The 19,326-nt window shown below is 34.5% G+C and overlaps 1 protein-coding gene across 4 annotated transcripts in view; it reads right to left on the minus strand.

The window, feature by feature from the left end:
• Positions 1-19,326, minus strand: part of kcnq1.2 (potassium voltage-gated channel, KQT-like subfamily, member 1.2) — a 195,723-nt gene that overhangs the window by 61,160 nt on the left and 115,237 nt on the right. For all 4 annotated transcript variants that reach the window (XM_058767316.1, XM_058767317.1, XM_058767314.1 and 1 more), the window contains one exon: positions 8,130-8,205. In XM_058767316.1, coding sequence (XP_058623299.1) covers positions 8,130-8,205 — 76 coding nt within the window. The remainder of the gene's footprint in view (positions 1-8,129; positions 8,206-19,326) is intronic.

Here is a 19,326-nt window from a genome sequence, read left to right on the forward strand (position 1 = left end):
TCGTTTCATGTATGTGTGTATGGTGTGGTGAAAATAATATAATAAGAAAAAGGTAATAGGAATAGTAAAATAATTCAATTGAAAAATAAAAAATACATATAAATACACAATAATATATTACACAAATTATTATTACTATTATTATTCTAATAATATATTAAAAGTAATATTAGTAACATTAATATTTATATAGAAAATTGAAAAATAAATATGAAATAATAATATAAAATTACCTATGTATATGTAAGTATTTTTATATTAATATATATTAATATACATACACACACACACACACATATATATACAGTATACATATATATTTATATATTCAATATATATCGTAAAATACATAATATATATCTCTATATATAGTTGTAAATAACAGGAAAATAGGAATAATAACAATACATATACATTTATATACACACACACACACACACACACACATATATATATATATATATATATATATATATATATATATACATATATATTAGTGCTGTCAAAATTAGCGCGTCAACACAGGCGATTCATTTTTACAGTTTAACGCTTTAAAAATATTTAAAGCGACTCCACCAGGGTTTGCCACTCCACTCACAACTGCTGTTTCTGTCACTTTTCTCTTGACAAGAAGTGCATTTATTCAGTCTTTACGATCACATCAAATGAGAGACGTTTCCAACTTCACCTCAGCGCCAGGCGCGAGTCAAACGAGCGTGTAAACTGTACTGTTCTCGCAGTGCATGCTCTTCAATTGCACTCACAAAGACAGGCGTGCGCTGTAGCCTTCAGTAGTATCATTTCATGTCAAAGCACGAAATAACCTACGTGCATGCAATGTCGTGGCCAGTTAAGTCATGAAGTTACCAAAAAGGCGATTAAAGCTGCCATAAAACTGTGCATGCATGTAATATATTTTGTATGAGTCACATTTAAGAACATGTCTCTGAAATGGTTTGCAAAACTGTCCTGGAGCAGCCCAGCACTGTCTCCCTCATCTAACACACCTGATTCAACTCGTCAGTTCATTATTGAGACTTTAAGACCTGAAGTGAGTCAGAAAAGCATTTTTGGCAAGATGGCGCTGTTGTGTTTGGCACGCCGTCTTTTGTTCCTAGTACTTTGGTCATTTTTAAATAGTTTTAGTTTTAGCCTGGGATGGTGCTGAACAATTTATTTATGACCGTAAATCGTTCATAGAGATTGGAAATGCAGTTCTGGGTGGGGATTACATTGCATCAGATGTCTCCTGTTTGCATTTTCCAACATTCCTGTGGGACATTTCTGATAACCTGCAGCGGTGACCTTGTGTTACTCTTCGGTGTTGCCATTAGATTGAAAGCTGAAATGGGCTTTCGTGGCTGTCGATTGGTGTGGCACATCCGAGCACAGGAGGTCTCTTACCGATGGATTCGTCCTGTTGTTCTCGAGGATGCCGAGAGGCCTATACAGTACTCCTTTTCCCAGTACTCCTTTTCCAGTTCTTTAAACCGGGGAAGTAAATCGGCTGGTATATCAATGCTTTTCAGGATGTCTCTGCTCAATGTTCGGTCGCTGTTAAAGTAGACCTTCATTCTATGTAATTTTTTACTCATATTAACTTGGACATTCTTTTTATGACTGAAACTTAGATTAAAGACTGTGATTTAAACCCGTTTAATGAACATGTCCCTGTGGATTGCTCCTTTTTTAACACCCCGAGGATATCGGGTCGCGGAGGGGGAATAGCAACAGTTTTTAAAGAAACTTTCAAAGGCAGAATTATCTCATCGGAGGCGTATAACAGCTTCGAGCTTCAAATGTTTCAATTTGAAGTAGCTGCCGACCCCGTAACGTTTGTGATAATATACAGGCATCCACAGCCCAACAGTACTTTCTTAAACGAGTTTGCTGAGTTTCTGGGTGGTGTTGTAACAAAGTTCGAAATGATCCTACTATTGGGTTTAATATTCACATCGGTTGCCCAAATAAGACGCTTCCCAGGGACTTCTGTAATCTTATGGATTCATTAAATTTTATACAATGGGTACAGGGACCCATGCACACTCACGGTCATACCTTGGATTTGGTCTTCACTCATGGTTTTTCTATATTGGACATTCAAATCACCGATACAGGTTTCTCAGACCACAAATGCATTTCTTTTACCGCTTCCCTTCCCTGGTGACCCGTCAGCACTGCTATGCAAACCCGATGGACTCGCTAATTTACAGCTAACGCAGTGGAGGAGTTTGCTTCAGCGTATACATCATTTCATCCTATGGACCTCACGGATGCATCGCCTTGGAATCCAAATGTTGATTAGTATCTCTGTTCGTTTAATGATAAGTGTTTGAACATTTTAAATTCAGTTGCATCAATGAAGGCAAAGCGCCCCCACAAAAAATCTGAACCATGGTTTAATGACTCGATTCTTTGGCTCCGACAAATATGCAGGAGATATGAATGAAAATGGTTTAAGGATAAATTGCAGATTTCCTATGATCTTATGAGGGACTCTCTTTCTGTTTTTCAGAAAGCTGTGAAGTCAGCAAAATCTAAGTATTTGTCTGAAATTATTAACGACAACTCCCATTGTCCAAGAACTATTTTCTCCACAATTGATTATGTCCTCAACCCAGCAGTAGATGTTTTTACTGATGTGCTCGTAACTTTTTGACATTCTTTGTGGAGAAGGTAGATAGTCTGAGACCTCAAGTTTTGCAATCTGTCTCTGATACCATTGAGAGACCATGGAGCTCTGAGACATGGTCCAATTTTCAACCTGTGACTTTTTCTGCCTGTAAAGATGTCATTGAGCAGTTGAGACCCACTGTGTGCCCGTATGATGTTATGCCAGCTCGATTTGTAAAGCAGGTTGTAAACATTGTTGCTTCTGATGTGTTAAATTTTGTTAATCTGAGTCTGAGCACCGGAATAGTCCCTGATAGTCTGAAATGCGCTTTAATAATGCCAATTTTAAAAAAGCCAAATTCAGACACATTAATTTTTTCTAATTTTAGACCTGTTTCCAATTGACGTTTTATGTCCAAAATTTTGGAGAGTTTTTTTAAGATCTAACCAAATCTATGAAATTTTTCAATCTGGTTTCAGGAAATTACATAGCACAGAAACAGCCCTCTTAAAAGTTTATAATGATAATTTAATGTCTACAGATGCTGGAAATGCCGTTGCTTTGGTTTTACTAGGCCTCAGCTCAGCTTTTGATTTGGTTGATAACAATGTATTACTCTCTCGTTTAAAAAACTGTGTTGGTCTGAGAGGTACTCAGGGCTGGGAAGGTTACTTTTAAAATGTATTTCACTACAGATTACAAAATACATGCTTTAAAAAGTAATCAGCAATGTATTTCGTTAGATTACTCAGGTTTAGTAACTTAATCTAAAACTTTATAATACTTTGAAATACTTAAGCTATGTAACACAAAGATGATCTATTCTAGAACATTTCGAATGAATAAAGACACACAAAGCTATTGTTTGACTTTATAAACTTTTATTTCATGCATGATTCGTATGGATCTGTTAACTGAATGCAAAGTGTGAAATCTAGGAGAATTCTGTGTAATTTTTCAATTAAATTCTTAGAAATATTAAACGTAATGACTCAACACTCAAAATATGAGAAAATAGAAAAACAACTTCCCTCAAGATGCTTTTTCAGATTAGACGTTGCATCCTCCGATGCTGATAGAAGTTTTGTTGCAGGTAGGCATTGCACTGCACTGAGATGTTACATTACCATTTTCAGATTTATATAATAGTCTTTGTATTTCCACGAGAGAAATGCATTATGCGAACGGCTTTCTGTTGTGTTGTCCAATTTTGTGTCGTGATGATGAGCGTATGCACTCTCACTACGAGTTGCTAAATGAACAGGCTGCTGCACGCAGTTTTTTTTTTTTTTTTTCAATGGAGAATCAGTTGCCTTATTGGTTAAAATCCCCAAACTGTTTACATAAATATTAAATTAAGAAATTACATTAAAATTCAAAGTAATCACTTGTAATCTAAAATACTTTTCGGATGTAACTGTAATTTGATTACCACCTATTTAAAATGTAATTATAACAAAATACAATTACTCATATTTTGTATATAAAATACGTAACGCCGTTACATGTATTTCGTTACTCCCCAGCCCTCGAGGTACTGTATTGAATTGGTTCCAAAATTTTCTGTATGTACAGAACAATATACGACATCTTCCAGTGCTCCTCTGACTTGTGGAGTTCCCCAGGGTTCCATTCTTGCCCCAACTCTATTTATGATCTATATGCTACCGCTGGGTCCTATTTTTAAGAAATATGGTATTTCTTTCCATTTATATGCCGATGATACACAGTTGTATCTTTCTTTTAAACCTGGTGATAAAAATGCATTAGCAAAGTTATGTGCATGTATTCAAGAACTTAAATCATGGCTTATGAGTAATTTCTTGACAATTAATGAAGGTAAAACCTGTCTTTTAATGCTTATAATCTTGATCTTGGTTATTTTGCCCTGTGGATTACTCCTTGTGTAAAGAACCTGGGTGTTTTACTTGACTCCAGTCTAAAGTTTGATAAACAGATAAACAATGCGGTTAGGTCATGTTTTTTTTTCATCTTCGCCATCTGGCTAAAGTTAAAAATCTCCTTTCAACACAGTCATTCGAAAAAATAATTCATGCATTTGTTACATCTAGATTAGACTATTGCAATTTGCTGTACTATGGGATAAATCAGTCTTCCATGGAGCAACTGCAATTGGTTCAAAATGCAGCGACCAGGCTTTTGACTGGCACGTGGAAATTTCAGCACATCACTCCTATTCTGAGCACATTACAGTGGTTCCCTGTTAAACTTAGAGTGGAATGCAAAATTTTAACATTGGTTTTTAAAGCACTTCATAACCTTGCACTAACCTATCTCACTGAGTTGCAAACACACTAATCAGTGAGGCCGTTCAGATCCAGATTTCTAGGAATTTTATTAATCCCTAGGGCCAAACTAAAGCACCATGGCGATCGAGCTTTTGCAGTTGTTGGCCCAACACGTTGGAACAATCTCCCGCTTGCCATCCGAACAGCTTCTTCATTTCCTATTTTTAAGGCTATGCTTAAATCTCACCTCCTTGATCGATTTGTAGCGAGTCAATTAAATGTTTTTGTGTTTATTTATTGTGATTTTTAATTATTATTTTATAATCTATTTCTGTTGTTCTGTTGTTTACTATGCTATGTAAAGCACTTTGGTCAACCGCAAGTTGTGTTAAATTTGCTATATAAATAAATAAAACAAAACAAAACAAAAAAACAAAAGGTAAAGAGAACTGTGAGAAAATACGATGCGTGTCATATCCGCGTCATGTTCAGCAGCGGCAGCTCTTAAAGAAATAGCAGCCAAAACAACCTAATAACCCAGCTGCTGTGATGTCTGTTCGTCAAGAACAAAAAAAGAAAAGAAGAGGAAATCAAAAAATGTTTATATAGCTGTAAGGATTCATGTATATTTAATTTAGAATTTAGTGTGTGATAACTTCCATTTCAATTTCTTTATATTTCTGCTGAATGGCACAGGTAGGCTTAAATATGACATTTATTATAATGGGTTTATGTGAAGTTTGTTTTAAGTTCACTTAAATTAGAAGCTAGTTTTTAAAAGTCTAGTAAATGTTAAAATTGATAGCTCTCAATTATACTGTAATGTTGAATGGCTATAGTCAATGGTAAAATATTAGGGAAAAACTATTTTATAGAGACATCAGTAGTATTGGTATCAGTGATACTGGCCTTCAGTCATAAAAAAAAGATTCCATTAAACAAATATTACAAATATACGGTCTTTATGTTGTTTGTACATTAATTTGAAGATTTAATGAGAAATTATTGCAATATAAAAGTATATTTTAAAACTTTAATGTTAGGTGGGATTAATCGCAATTAATCTCAGAAAAAATGTGCGATTAATTAGTTGTTGTTTTTTTAATCGATTGACAGCACTAATATATATATATATATATATATACACTCATGGCCAAAAGTATTGGCACCCTTGGTAAATATGATCAAAGAAGGCTCTGATAATAAACCTGCATTATTAATTCTTTTGATCTTTTATTTAAAAAAATGACAAAAATCTAACCTTTCATTGAACTAAAACAATTAAAAATGGGAGAAAATCTCATTAGGAAATTAATGTTTTTCTCAAACACACGTCGGACACAATTATTGGTACCCCTAGAAATTCTTATAAGTAAAATATCTCTGAAGTATATTCCCATTCATATTCACAATTTTGAGCACTCCAGGGTGATTATGAACATGAAATTATCCAGCCATGGCTTCCTGTTTCACAGAAATATAAATAGGAGGGAAAACAAAGGCCTAATTCCCTTATTCATCCATCACAATGAGTTAAACCAAAGAATATAGTTCTGATGTGCAGAAAAAGATAATTGAGCTTCGCAAATTAGTGAAGTGGCTTTAAGAAAAGAGCTAGAGCAGTGAAAATTCCCATTTCCACCATCAGGGCAATAATTAAGAATTTCCAATCAACATAAAATGTTACGAAACTGCCTGAAAGAGGACATGTGTCTATTGTCCTAATGCACAGTGAGAAGGAGAGTTAGCTAAAGACTCTCAAAGGACCACAGCTGGAGAATTGCAGAAAATAGGTCAACAAATAGGTCAGAAAACCTCAACAAAAAAAAAAAAGAAAAAAAGTCAAACAGCAGCTACATCAGCACATGTTGTTTGGGAGGGTTTCAAGAAAAAGTCTCCTCGCTCATCCAAAAACAAACTCCAGCATATTCAGTTATCAGACACGACTGGAGCTTCAAATGGGACTGGCTTCTATGGTCAGATGAAACTAAAACATGAGCTTTTTAGCAGCAAACACTCAAGATGGGTTTGGTGAACACAGGGATAAAAAGTACCCCATGTGTACAATGAAATATACTGCTGTATTTTTGATGTTGTGGGCCTATATTTCTGCTGGAGGTCCTGGACATCTTGTTTAGACGCATGGCATCATGGATTCTATCAAATACCAACAGATAAAAAATCAATAAGTGACTGACTCTGTTAGAAATCGTATAATGGGCCATGTTTGGATCTTCCAACCATACAATAATCCAAACACAAACCTCAAAATCAACACAAAATGGGTCACTGAGCACAAAACCAAGCTTCTGCTGGCCATTCCAGTCCTCTGACCTGAACCCTGTAGAAAATGAGTGAACTGAAGAGAAGCAGCAACATGGAGCTGGGAATCTAAAGGGTCTGGAGTGATTCTGGATGAAGGAATGGTCTCTGATCTCTTGTCAGGTGTTCTCTGACCTCATCAGGCATCATAGGAGAAAAGCTAGAGCTGTTAAACCAGCAAATGGAGGTTTCAAAAAGTATTGAATAAAAGGGTGCCGTTAATTGTGGCCAATGTGTATTAGAGAAAAAACATTTATTTCATAATGATATTTCCCCCCATTTAAAATTCTTATTCTCCAATGAAAGGTTAGATTTTTGTGAATTTTTAAAATAAAAGATTAAAAGGAATAACAATGCAGATTCATTTTCACAGCCTTCTTTGATTATATTTACCAAGGGTGCCAATACTTTTGGCCATGACTGCATATATATATATATATATATATATATATATATATATGTATATATATATATATATATATATGTGTGTGTGTGTGTGTATGTGTGTGACCCTGGACCACAAAACCAGCCTTAAGTCGCTGGGGTATATTTGTAGCAATAGCCAAAAATACATTGTATGGTCAAAATTAAAATTTTTAGGATCTTATGTAAAGATCATGTTCCATGAAGATATTTAGTAAATTTCTTACCAGAAATATATCAAAACTTCATTTTTGATTAGTAATATGCATTGCTAAGAACTTAATTTGGACAAATTTAAAGGCGATTTTCTCAATATTTAGATTTTTTTGCACCCTCAGATTCCAGATTTTTGTCTGACTAACCATACATCAATGGAAAGCTTATTTATTCAGATGTATAAATCTTGTATAAATCATGATGTATAAATCTCAATTTTGAAAAATTGACCCTTAAGACTGGTTTTGTGGTCCAATATGAAATTGCACTTGATCACTTGATTCTGACATACAAAATAAAAGTACCTGAAATTTCCGTCGAGCCACAAAGTACTGCATCCGTCTGATGACCTTGACGGCAGATCTGTGTGCGTGGGAAAGTCTATGGAAAACAAAATAAACAAACACACAGCATCAGAAAACACAGAGCAGGCCCGCTGTAAATGTGTGTGTGTGTACGTGGCAGTAAAACCTGGCGACAACAGACGCACACACACACACACACACACACACACACACATATACAGATACTCTCTAAGGGAGGGCACTTGGGTTTTTTTGGCCCAAACACCCTGTTATTTCCAGCGTTATGCTACCCTGCCAAAGTTTCTACCCAGAAATCCACGCAGCAGCAGCAGTCATGTCAGGCTGCGTTCACTCTAAACAGGCCCTAGTGGAAAAACAAAGCTCATTTCTGCCACTCAAGACTAGATAAAAACCTTGACCTTGTGCAGACAAGCATCTCAAAAACACGTCTGGAGTCGAGTCAGCTCAACTAAAGAGCTCGTCTGGCCTGTTATCAGTGACCCCGATGATGACCTTTGACATCAAAGTTCAAGTAAATCCACAACACAGTCTAACGAGAGCATCTTAAAGGAACAGCTCATCCATAGAGAGAAATTCTGACATCATTCACTCACACATTTATATCGTTCCAGACCAGAGTTTCGTTTTCATCTTATAAGCATTTGGGATTCACACATAGAAGAAAGTCATACAGGTTTGGGCTGAGGAAATGATGACAGCATTTATTTTGGGGTGTACTGTCTCTTTAAGGGTGTGTGTTAAGTGATGCTGAGTGTGGCGTGTGTGTGTGGGTCGTGGCCGGGTGTGTGTTAAGTGGGCTGATCAGTGTGCGTTGGCCACTTAAATTGCTTTACATTCCAGCACACATACTTCAGACAGAGAACAGACTACACTACAGGACAAACACACACGGCGCTGAGTGGAGAAAACGTTCAAAAGAGGGTGTCACTTCCTCCAGATAACAACCAAACAAAGACATGCGTCACAAACATGTCATGAGACGTCATCCGAACCCATCCGACTTCTGTTATGTGACATATACATACATGCATTGTATATAATAGGAAAACAAGAAGAGTAAAATAATAAAAAATAAATAAAAATACACAAGTATTTTAAGTAAATGCACAATATTATGTCTTATAAATATTATAAATGGCTAGTTATAATATATATAGTATATATTATCACATATATAATTCTATAATTATATTACATATATAAAGAGGGTGTCACTTCCTCCTGATGAATAAATAAATATAATTAATGTGTATATATAGCTGTGTATGAATATGAAAATAGAAATGTTAAAATTAAACATTACAAATAGCAAATTAAATAAATAAATATACATATATATATATATACTGTATATATAATTTATTTATCAGGAGGAGGGATATATATATATATATATATATATATATATATATATGTATAACATAATATAGTAACATAATATTACATTACATTACATTAAAAATAGCTAAATATGTACATACAAAAATGTATATATTTATATCGAGAGTGTCACTTCCTCCTGATAAATAATTTTAATAAATATAACAAATCTTTAAAATAAATGTAATAAAATCTGTATATAATATGAAAATAGGAATTGTAATATAAATAAGAGACATATATAAATAAACAATAATATACATTGTGTGTGTGTGTGTGTATATATATATATATATATGTATATATATATATACACATGAAAATAGAATAATATATATATATATATATATATATATATATATATATATATATATAAATACTATATACACAATATAAATAACAATAATAAATAAGTAATATATTGTATTTGAAATTTGAATACTTTTTTGTTTTACATATATATAATTAGATTTGTATGTTGACTTGAAAGGGCTTGGGCCCGTCACACACACTCTGTGACATCTGTAAAGCCGTTCCCCGAGTGTCCAACAAAAGAGGCCGACGTGTTGATTCCTCTCAGCTTGAGTCTGTCGTGATAAAGCTCTCTTTGCTGTCACTGATCTACAAAACACAAATCACTTCCCTCTGCCGCGGCCTCCGGCGCTCCGTCCCTGTCCGCAAACACAGACGATGTCTTAATTAGTGGTGGGGACAGCCGGACAAAAGCTCCCAGCAGTCCCAGCGCTGACACACACCGTAAAGCATGCAGATCAAAGCCCCTTCAAACGCCCGCCGTCCTCCCCTCTCGCAGGAAATGCATGTGAACAATATGCAAACATCCATGCATGTGTGTGTGTGTGTGTGCGTGAGCGTCTCAGATCCCAACATGATTGGGAAAGAAAACACATGCCCTCAAAACATGAAACACATGCTGTTTAATCACGAAACTGCCTCCTCGCATTATAGCGGCACACGGACACATGCAGGATAACACACGCCTCGCAACAAGCTGCACACATGTTCACATTCAATTCTACACATGCAAAAAATTTCACACGATTACTGAGCAACACAACTAACTATTGGCAAGCGTCAAGAATACTAGTTTTCATAGTTGCTGACGTGACCAAACCTCAAACTCGTCCTGCAGTGTTTGTGCTTAAAACATGTTCTTCTTCAAAGTTTCCAAATCTTTTTCTTTTTTTCTTTTCTTTTTACCAGTGAATCACCATAACTTTTCCATGACCTCTCTAGTTGTTTACAGTTTCATGTTGCTCAAATTAGCATTCTTGTAGCTAAAAGAGTAAAACAATGACACTAGAAACACCAATGCTTGGGTTCGATTCCTTATATATAATTCACTGTAAGTTGCTTTGGATAAAAGTGTCTGCCAAATGCAGAACCAATTCTTAGAAAAGAAGTGACTCACACAAACAATTCACTCACAAATCACATATAACTATGTGTTTCCAAGTTTTATTCTACGTGACAGCAAAATTTAGTCTATGAAATATTTTACAGCAAAGATGTATATTCATTATAAAAAAAAAAAAGCATGCATCTATTGCCAAAAAATTAAATTAAAAATCATCTATTGGCATGGAACATTTTTTTTTTTTGACCCAAAACCGTTTATCCCCGCCCACAGTAAAATCTCATTGGTCCACAATGCTGCATATTAAACCTCAAGTATGTTCTGATTGGCTGTGATTTTCTTGCTCTCAATGAGGACTGAACATTTTAGTTTAGAGCTGTCAGTCTATTTCAAATCTGGGTTATTATAGTTAAGTAATTCCAAAAAAAAAAAAAAAAAAATGTTATAAAAAAATAAAATATAAAAACCATAAACCTGTTTTATTTTAGCAACATTTTAATTTACATTTTTAATTTAACTTACTGTACTAAAATCAGTGTTACTGTAGTTAACTAAAAATGAAACAAATCAAAACCATTAAAAAATGTCTCCAGTTGAAATTAAATAAAATACAACAAAACTTATTTCAGCTAGTTGCCAAGGCAACATTTCTCATTTTAATTTAGTTTCACTTGATGTATTAAATAACTAATACTAAAATTAAAATACAAACAAAATGACTAAAACAGAAACTAAAATTAAGACAGAAAATATAAAAATACAAACTAATTTTAAATATTAATAACAACTATAAAAGTATCTCAATGATGCTTAAAAAACACTAAAATAACTAAAAATGAAATAAAAATAATAAAAACTACACAGACATATAAAAAAACAGTAACGCTTTACAATAAGGTGTCATTTGTTAACATTAGTTAATGTATTAACTAACATGAACAAACAATGAACAATGCATTTATTACACTATTTATTAATCTTTGTTAATGTTAGTTAATGAAAATACAGTTGTTCATTGTTTATTCATGTTAGTTCACAGTGCATTAACTAATGTTAACAAACAATACTTGTGATTTTAATAATGCATTAGTAAATGCTGAAATTAACATGAACTAAGATTAATAAACGCTGTAGAAGTATTGTTCATTCTTAGTTCATGTTTACTAAACTAATGAACCTTATTGTAAAGTGTTACCAAAAAAACTACAGGCTACTGACTTAAAACAGCAAACTACACTGATTCAGCTTAAGGAAACCCTGATATTTTGCTCTTGACGAGATCAGCAAAATGGCTCGACACGGGAAGCATGATGTGATGTGTTTTACATTATGCATGGATGCATATTAAATCATATTTCACTGAATGGTGGTGTTCAGTACATAGATGATAAACATTATGGCGAGTTAAAGAACGGCGGCTCCAGTAGCGCCATTAGCAGCTGATCTGGCGGAGAAGAGAGCCGTTTGGCTGCGTTTCGTAAGGAGAAACTGCTGACTCAGACTGTGTGGAAGGAGCCAAACGCTGGTGTGTGCCAGAGTTTTGTCTCTTTTTCTTTTTTCCTCCTTCCTTTCCTATCTCTCCCTGTAACCCCGAGTGTATGTCTCTGTCTTTCTCCTGCACAGCTCATTTCAGCGCATGCTGGATTCACTCGAGGTCGTGCTGAACTGAAAGCCAACTCGACTGTGATCTGATTCCACATCAGAAAGGAAAAACTCTAGAAAACTCTGTTCATCCTAAAAATTACAAGCATGCAACAAGATACTTGTTATTTAAAGTGGCTATTTATTACTATGAATAATATTAATGATAAAATAATAATATTATTCATATTAATACAACAACAAAACTTATTTCAGCTAGTTGCCAAGGCAAAATTTTAATTTAGTTCAACTTGACTAAACAACTAATACTAGAATTAAAATAGAAATGAATAAAAACTGTGTAGACATTTAAAAAAAAAACTATACTAAAAATGACACACACAACACAATTACTAAAACTAAAATATTAATAAAAACTATAATAGTATCTCGATGCTAAAATAACACTAAAATAAAACTGAAATAAAATAAACACTGAAATAAAAATAATAAAAACTATATAGACATCTTAAAAAAAAATAAAAATGACCAAAATCACTAAAACTTTAAATAAAATTAAAACAGAAAATATAAAAACCATTTAACATAAAATATTTAGATTTAATTTTGAAATTAATGCTTGTTTTCAGCAAAGATGCATTAATCAAAAGCGACAGTAAAGACATTTATAATGTTACAAAATATTTATATTTTAAATCAATGTTGTTCTTTTAAACTTTCTATTCATTACAGAACCCTGAAAAATAAAATGTATCACAGTTTCCACAAAAATATGAAGCAGCACAACTGTTTTCAACATTGATAATAATCAGACATGTTTCTTGAGCAGCAAATCAGCAAATTAGAATGATTTCCGAAGGATCATGTGACACTGAAAATTCAGCTTTTCATCACAAGAATAAATTACATCTTAAAATATATTCAAATAGCAAACATTTATTTCAAATTGTAATAATATTTCACAATATTACTGCTTTTACTGTATTTATGATCCAATAAATGCAGTCTTGCTGAGCATTAGTTTTAGTTATAGCTCCACAGCAGTGACTGTATGGCAGGAACATGTATACAGTCACAAGCTTTATTTATTTAACTGGATTTGTTTGAATCTGTCTCCAGAAATAAGATAAAAGAAGAAAAGATATTCCGGAGGGCAGCTGGATCATTAATGAATTACCGGTCGAGAGCGGTGATTTCTAGCAAGTGTCCGTTCTCTCTGACAGGAAGAGGAAGTGGTTGCAACCCCTGTGAGGCATAAATAATCACGCAATCAGCAACAAAGCTTTTCAAAGAGCCGAAAACACAAGGTGTGTTTGACAGCCGTCAGGGTTTAAACCTCGAAAGTGATTACTGCATTACACACACAGTAACAGAAGCCAAGTTATGCAATAACATGCAATCTGACCGGCTGATAGTCAATATAAACTCTGACTATATACGTGGTATGTCACCTCGAGCTCGGATGACAGTCAGTTATAAAGAATGAACCGCTGGCCCAGTTCACACAGATGGAGAAAAAAAGAAACAAGGGAGAAAACGTGCAGATAAAGTTACTTCTGGGATACAATGAAATGGGTGCAGGTTTCTAATGTTTTGATACCACTGCGGCCTGTTTAGCTGGATTAGACGTGTTCAAGAAAGAGGTTGTTATTGTGGCCTATTGAGGGCTTACTTCACCTAAAAATAAAATGTCACCATTTACTCATGTCATATTGACTTGTGAGTTATGTCTTTTAAGAAACACTAAAGCACAAAGTCAAAAAAAGGCCAAAAAGTATCATAACAGTTTAATAAAAGTGGTTCATGTCATTTTTGCTCTATATTCCGGGTCTTTTTCCCCCCATCCTTTTCGCATTGCTACTGTATGGTAAACAGCACTGCAAACATTCTTTTACTAAACAAGAAAATCTGCAGGTATAGAAATAGATGAGGGTGAGTAAACATTCATTTTAGGTGAACTATCCCTTTAAAGCATCTTGTGATTCATACTCAGAGTTAATAACAGCATATGAGAGTGCTGTGGACCGAGGGACAGTTCAGCCTTGTTTAGCTCTTTGATTCGGCCCCCGCTGCGGCACTTTGACCTCAAACTACAATCTCTCCATTCAGACCAGCAGATTATAAAACTAGTTCCCCCTCTATAAGAAGTTATTCTTTCAGCTTTTTGTCCCTGTAAACTAGCCACTCTTTGCTACACGGGGGCAAAGATGTAAAACGCCTCCTCCTCCTAATAACTTCTTTCTCTTGCGGTCGCAGCTTTTGTTCGGTTAAAGGCCGGTCTCTCCCGACTGGCTCCCTGAAGAGAACCAACCGTGTGTTTCAAGGACAGGCGGTCAGGGAATGCAAGACACCTGAGAACAGTGTGTGTGTGCTTGTTACTGGAAGACTGATGTGTTTTCAGTGTGTGTGAGACACAAGGAAAAGCCAGAGGAAACAGGGAAAGGGAGGACGGCCTGGCGCGGATCGCTTTTGGCAAATGGGAGAAGAGAAAAACGAGGAAAGGAAAGAGAAAGAGAAGCAGAAGTGTTGACAGAGAGAGCTTCTCCTCCCTCAGCACACACACACACACACACACACACACACACTTGAATAAGATTCAAGAACTAGCTCCACTTTAATTCATGAGTGTGAATTTGAACTGAATTGGTTTGACAGGAGCTGGAATTTGAAGTGGAATGAGAGGAAGAGGAATTATGCATGCTTAAACAAATAACTGCATTATTAACTTTGACTAATCATGCCTGTTTTCCCCCCGATATGTTGAATCGATTAAACAATAGTTCCAAAAGGGTTTTAACTGTGTCATAAAGCCACACAAAATATCCAAAAAATCTATAAAAACAAATAATGAAATCAAATGTAAAATTAAAATGATTATATCGAGTTATATATACAATCCACCATGTGCCATAAACTAAAAGTTAACTTATTAAATAAAATGCAAACACACGCACATATATATAATACATTTAGAATATATGATAAATATAAAATATATGATAAATAATTTCAAACATGCATAAATACATATAATATATAATAAATAATTTAAAATAATACATTTATAAAAATTCTAATAATCTGTAAATATAATGTAAATATAAATGTATACAATGCATCATATTTATAAAATTATAAATATTATTAATATGTAAATAATTAAATAACTATATATATATATAGTTATTTATACAGATAGATATATATATACAGAATAAAGAAAGAAATTTATAAATAAAAAAAATAAATAAATAAATAAATAAATAAATAAATATATATATATATATATATATATATATATATATATATATATATATATATATATATATATATTTGTGGTGGGCATAGATTAATTTTTTAATCTAGATTAATCTCACTGTAATCTTGGAATTAATCTAGATTAATCTAGATTAAAATGGCTCATTTGAATTCTGCCAAGTAGATCAGAATAAGTTCACTACTAGTAGTAAACAACTAGCAGTCATCAAGAATTTAATATTGATAATAACATTGAAGACATTGTATGATTATTCCTTAAAGATAAGGTTTTAATAGTTTTAGTAGTAGTAGCCTATTACATTCTGCCCAATGTCTTCAAGTGAAACCGAACTTTTATTTTGACGGGTTGCCGTGAGGATAGTTTTCTCAAATGAACGCTCGAATGCTCATGAAGTGACTCAGAGCAGTTCTGGAGATGTTGTTCATGTATTTATGTCCTCATTTAGTGAGACGACAGACGCGTTAATATCGCCGCAAGCGTCACGCGGTCTTCTGTATGAGTAGTGAACAAACCCGTGCGTCTGTGCCATACATTAACACAGAGACACACAGAAGTCATATTTAAATAGGCGTTTTGCGGCTTAATATTTACAAATAGGAGTGGGAGTGTGCTCACTTGTGTGTGCGCCACGTTTGTGTGTGTGCGCACCGCCAAACCTGATATTGCCAAGTGCAACGTGTTCCTGGGTCAACATCTTTGTTGACCCTGGAACAACATTGTGATTAACCAATCAGATTTCAAGAACCAGTTTATAATTTTTGTGAAGTTTAGGATTATAATCAGTGGTTGGTGCCTGTACATCAGTGTAATTCATCTATCAGTTCCTCAGATTTTAGGGATTACTCATGGGTAAGGTTAGGTTTAGGTGTAGGAATATGGTTAAGATTATATTTTTGGATTAAAATGTTGTTCCAGGGTCAACAAAATATGTTGACCCAGGAACACGTTGCACTTGGCAATATCAGGTTGTGCGTGCGCACCGGGGCGGAACTCCACTGTGCGCGCGATACAGAGAGCGCGACCATGTAACGTAGAGACAGAAATGACTTGCCGATTTCCATTGGGAAGCTTCTTAAAAATAAATTTTCCCTGAAGCAAACCCGGCGGCTTCATAGCTGCATCCATGTTAGCACGCATACACACAGGTTCGAAGACTCGTTCTCGCCCCCTACAGTGCAATTCGGCTAGGTATACATCCGCGCTAAAATATCAGGTGAAAGTCATCATAGCTTGCGTAGTATAGACCCAGCTCCCAACCCAACTTTGAGAATAGATTAACGGCGATATTTTTTTTATCGCCCGATAAGAGTCTCACGTTAACGCAGCACGTTAACGCCGATAACGGCCCACCACTAATATATATATATATATATATAATATTCTTCAACCATGTGTCAGTCCTGTCTTCCTGTGTCTTGTGTTTCCCCTCCTCTCGTGCCCATATTTGGTTTGTTCCTGTTCCTGTCCTTGTTTAGTGTCATTATGAGTTCATTAGTCTTCAGCCGTGTTTGATTGTTTCCCACCTGTTTCAGTTCTCCTCGTTTGATTTCCTTCTGTTTATAAGCCCTGTGTTTCCCTGTCTTCAGGTCGGCTGTTAAACGTTATTCCTGTTTTCCTGTGACCCCTACGTATGTTGATCATTAAAGACTGTGTTGTTTAAAGTATTCCTCGTCTCCTCGTTTCCCTGACTCCTACAACCCGTGACACCATGGTTCATTAAATAAAAAGTAAAATTGTTAAATATGTAAATAAATAAACACATAATAGCATACACACACACACACACACGTATACTACATATATAGTATACAAATCAAACATTACACATATATTTACAATTTAAACAGACATAAATTAAAAGTAATTAAAATGTTCTTAAATGTTCCCTTAAAGGTATAGTTTACCCAAAAATGAAAATTACCCCATGATTTACTCATCCTAAAGCCATCCTTAAATATGGATATTTTTCTAAAACAAACACATCGATTTGCTTCAGAAGGCCTTTATTCACCACCTGGAACCGTGTGGACCACTTTTTATGATGGATGGACGCACTTTATTGGACTTCAAAATCTCAACACTGTAAAGCTTGGACAAGCCAGGACATTTTTAAATATAACTCTGATTGCATTCGTCTGAAAGAAGAAAGTCATATACAGCTAGGATGGCTTGAAGGTGAGTAAATCATGGGGTAATTTTCATATTTGGGTGAACTATCCCTTTAAATAACGTGCCTCACGTCATTGGTGATCCTGTGTTGCATCTCCATTAAATCTGTTCATGACGTCCCTAACAGTCTTGCACCTCTCGCATCTAGTTTCTGTCAGCCTCTGGATGACACGCGCTCAGTTATCAGGGGTTATAAGCGCTTAGCAAGAATGAAACCTCTAACTGAACTCAGACTGTATTAGAGGTTGGCGCTGCGCTTCACTTATAAAGTGGTTAGTGAACACAAAGCGCTCCGGTTTCACTCAACAGCCCACATACAGTATATTTGGCCGTTACAGTTCATCATACACAACAAACAACACACAGTTTATGTGCACATGCTCACGTCTGAAAACAATGCAGGCAGTACAAAAGCTGCGTGTGAGAGGTCATTTGTCATAAAACATGATATTTGTGGCGGTGTGACGGTCAGTGACTGCTGAAACAACACAACCCTGCAGGACGCAGAAAACCATCAGCTACTGATTCACACTCCAAAACACAGAGACTAAAACAACAAGAGTTACTGTGTCTGATCATGAAAACTCACATCATAATGAGCTTTTGGATGTGATTTGAAGGTTGAACTGTGTGTTAGGATCGACCCAATCTCACAATAAAAGCATTACTGTCTGCATGTCTATTAATGCACAGCCAAAAATCCTCTCTGTGGAGGTTTTAACAGAATTCTGGAGGCTTCTATCTATATATAAGCAATTCTATATTAAAAATTGGGTTATGTGTTTTGAAGAATACAGAAAAGTAGCTTGAACATTGATATGGTGAGATATTTTTAATACTTACTACGACAGAATTTATAAATGACATACACTAGCATTCAAAAGTTTGGTTTCTGCTCAGCAAGGCTGCATTTATTTGATCAAGTAAAAATACAGTAAAAACAGTAAAATTGTGAAATGATATTACAATTTAAAGCAACTGTTTACTATTTTAATATATTTTAAGTAGTGCTGTCGCATCCAAAATAAATGTTTTTGTTTACATGTGTGTACTGTGCATATTTACTATGTATATATAAAGACACACACATACAGCACATATTTTGAAAATATTTACATGCATATATTTATAATCATATAAATTATATCATATATAAATATATTATATATATAAACGTAACATAAATATATACGTGCATGTGTGGGTATTTATATATATATATATATATATATATATATATATATATATAATAAATATACACAGTACACACACATATATTATGTAAACAAAAACTTTTATTTTGGATGCGATTAATCGCGATTAATCATTTGACAGCACTAATTTTAAGATGTAATTTATTCCTGTGATTT

This window comes from Onychostoma macrolepis, chromosome 25, assembly GCF_012432095.1.
Source record: "Onychostoma macrolepis isolate SWU-2019 chromosome 25, ASM1243209v1, whole genome shotgun sequence".
Classification (NCBI taxonomy): domain Eukaryota; kingdom Metazoa; phylum Chordata; class Actinopteri; order Cypriniformes; family Cyprinidae; genus Onychostoma; species Onychostoma macrolepis.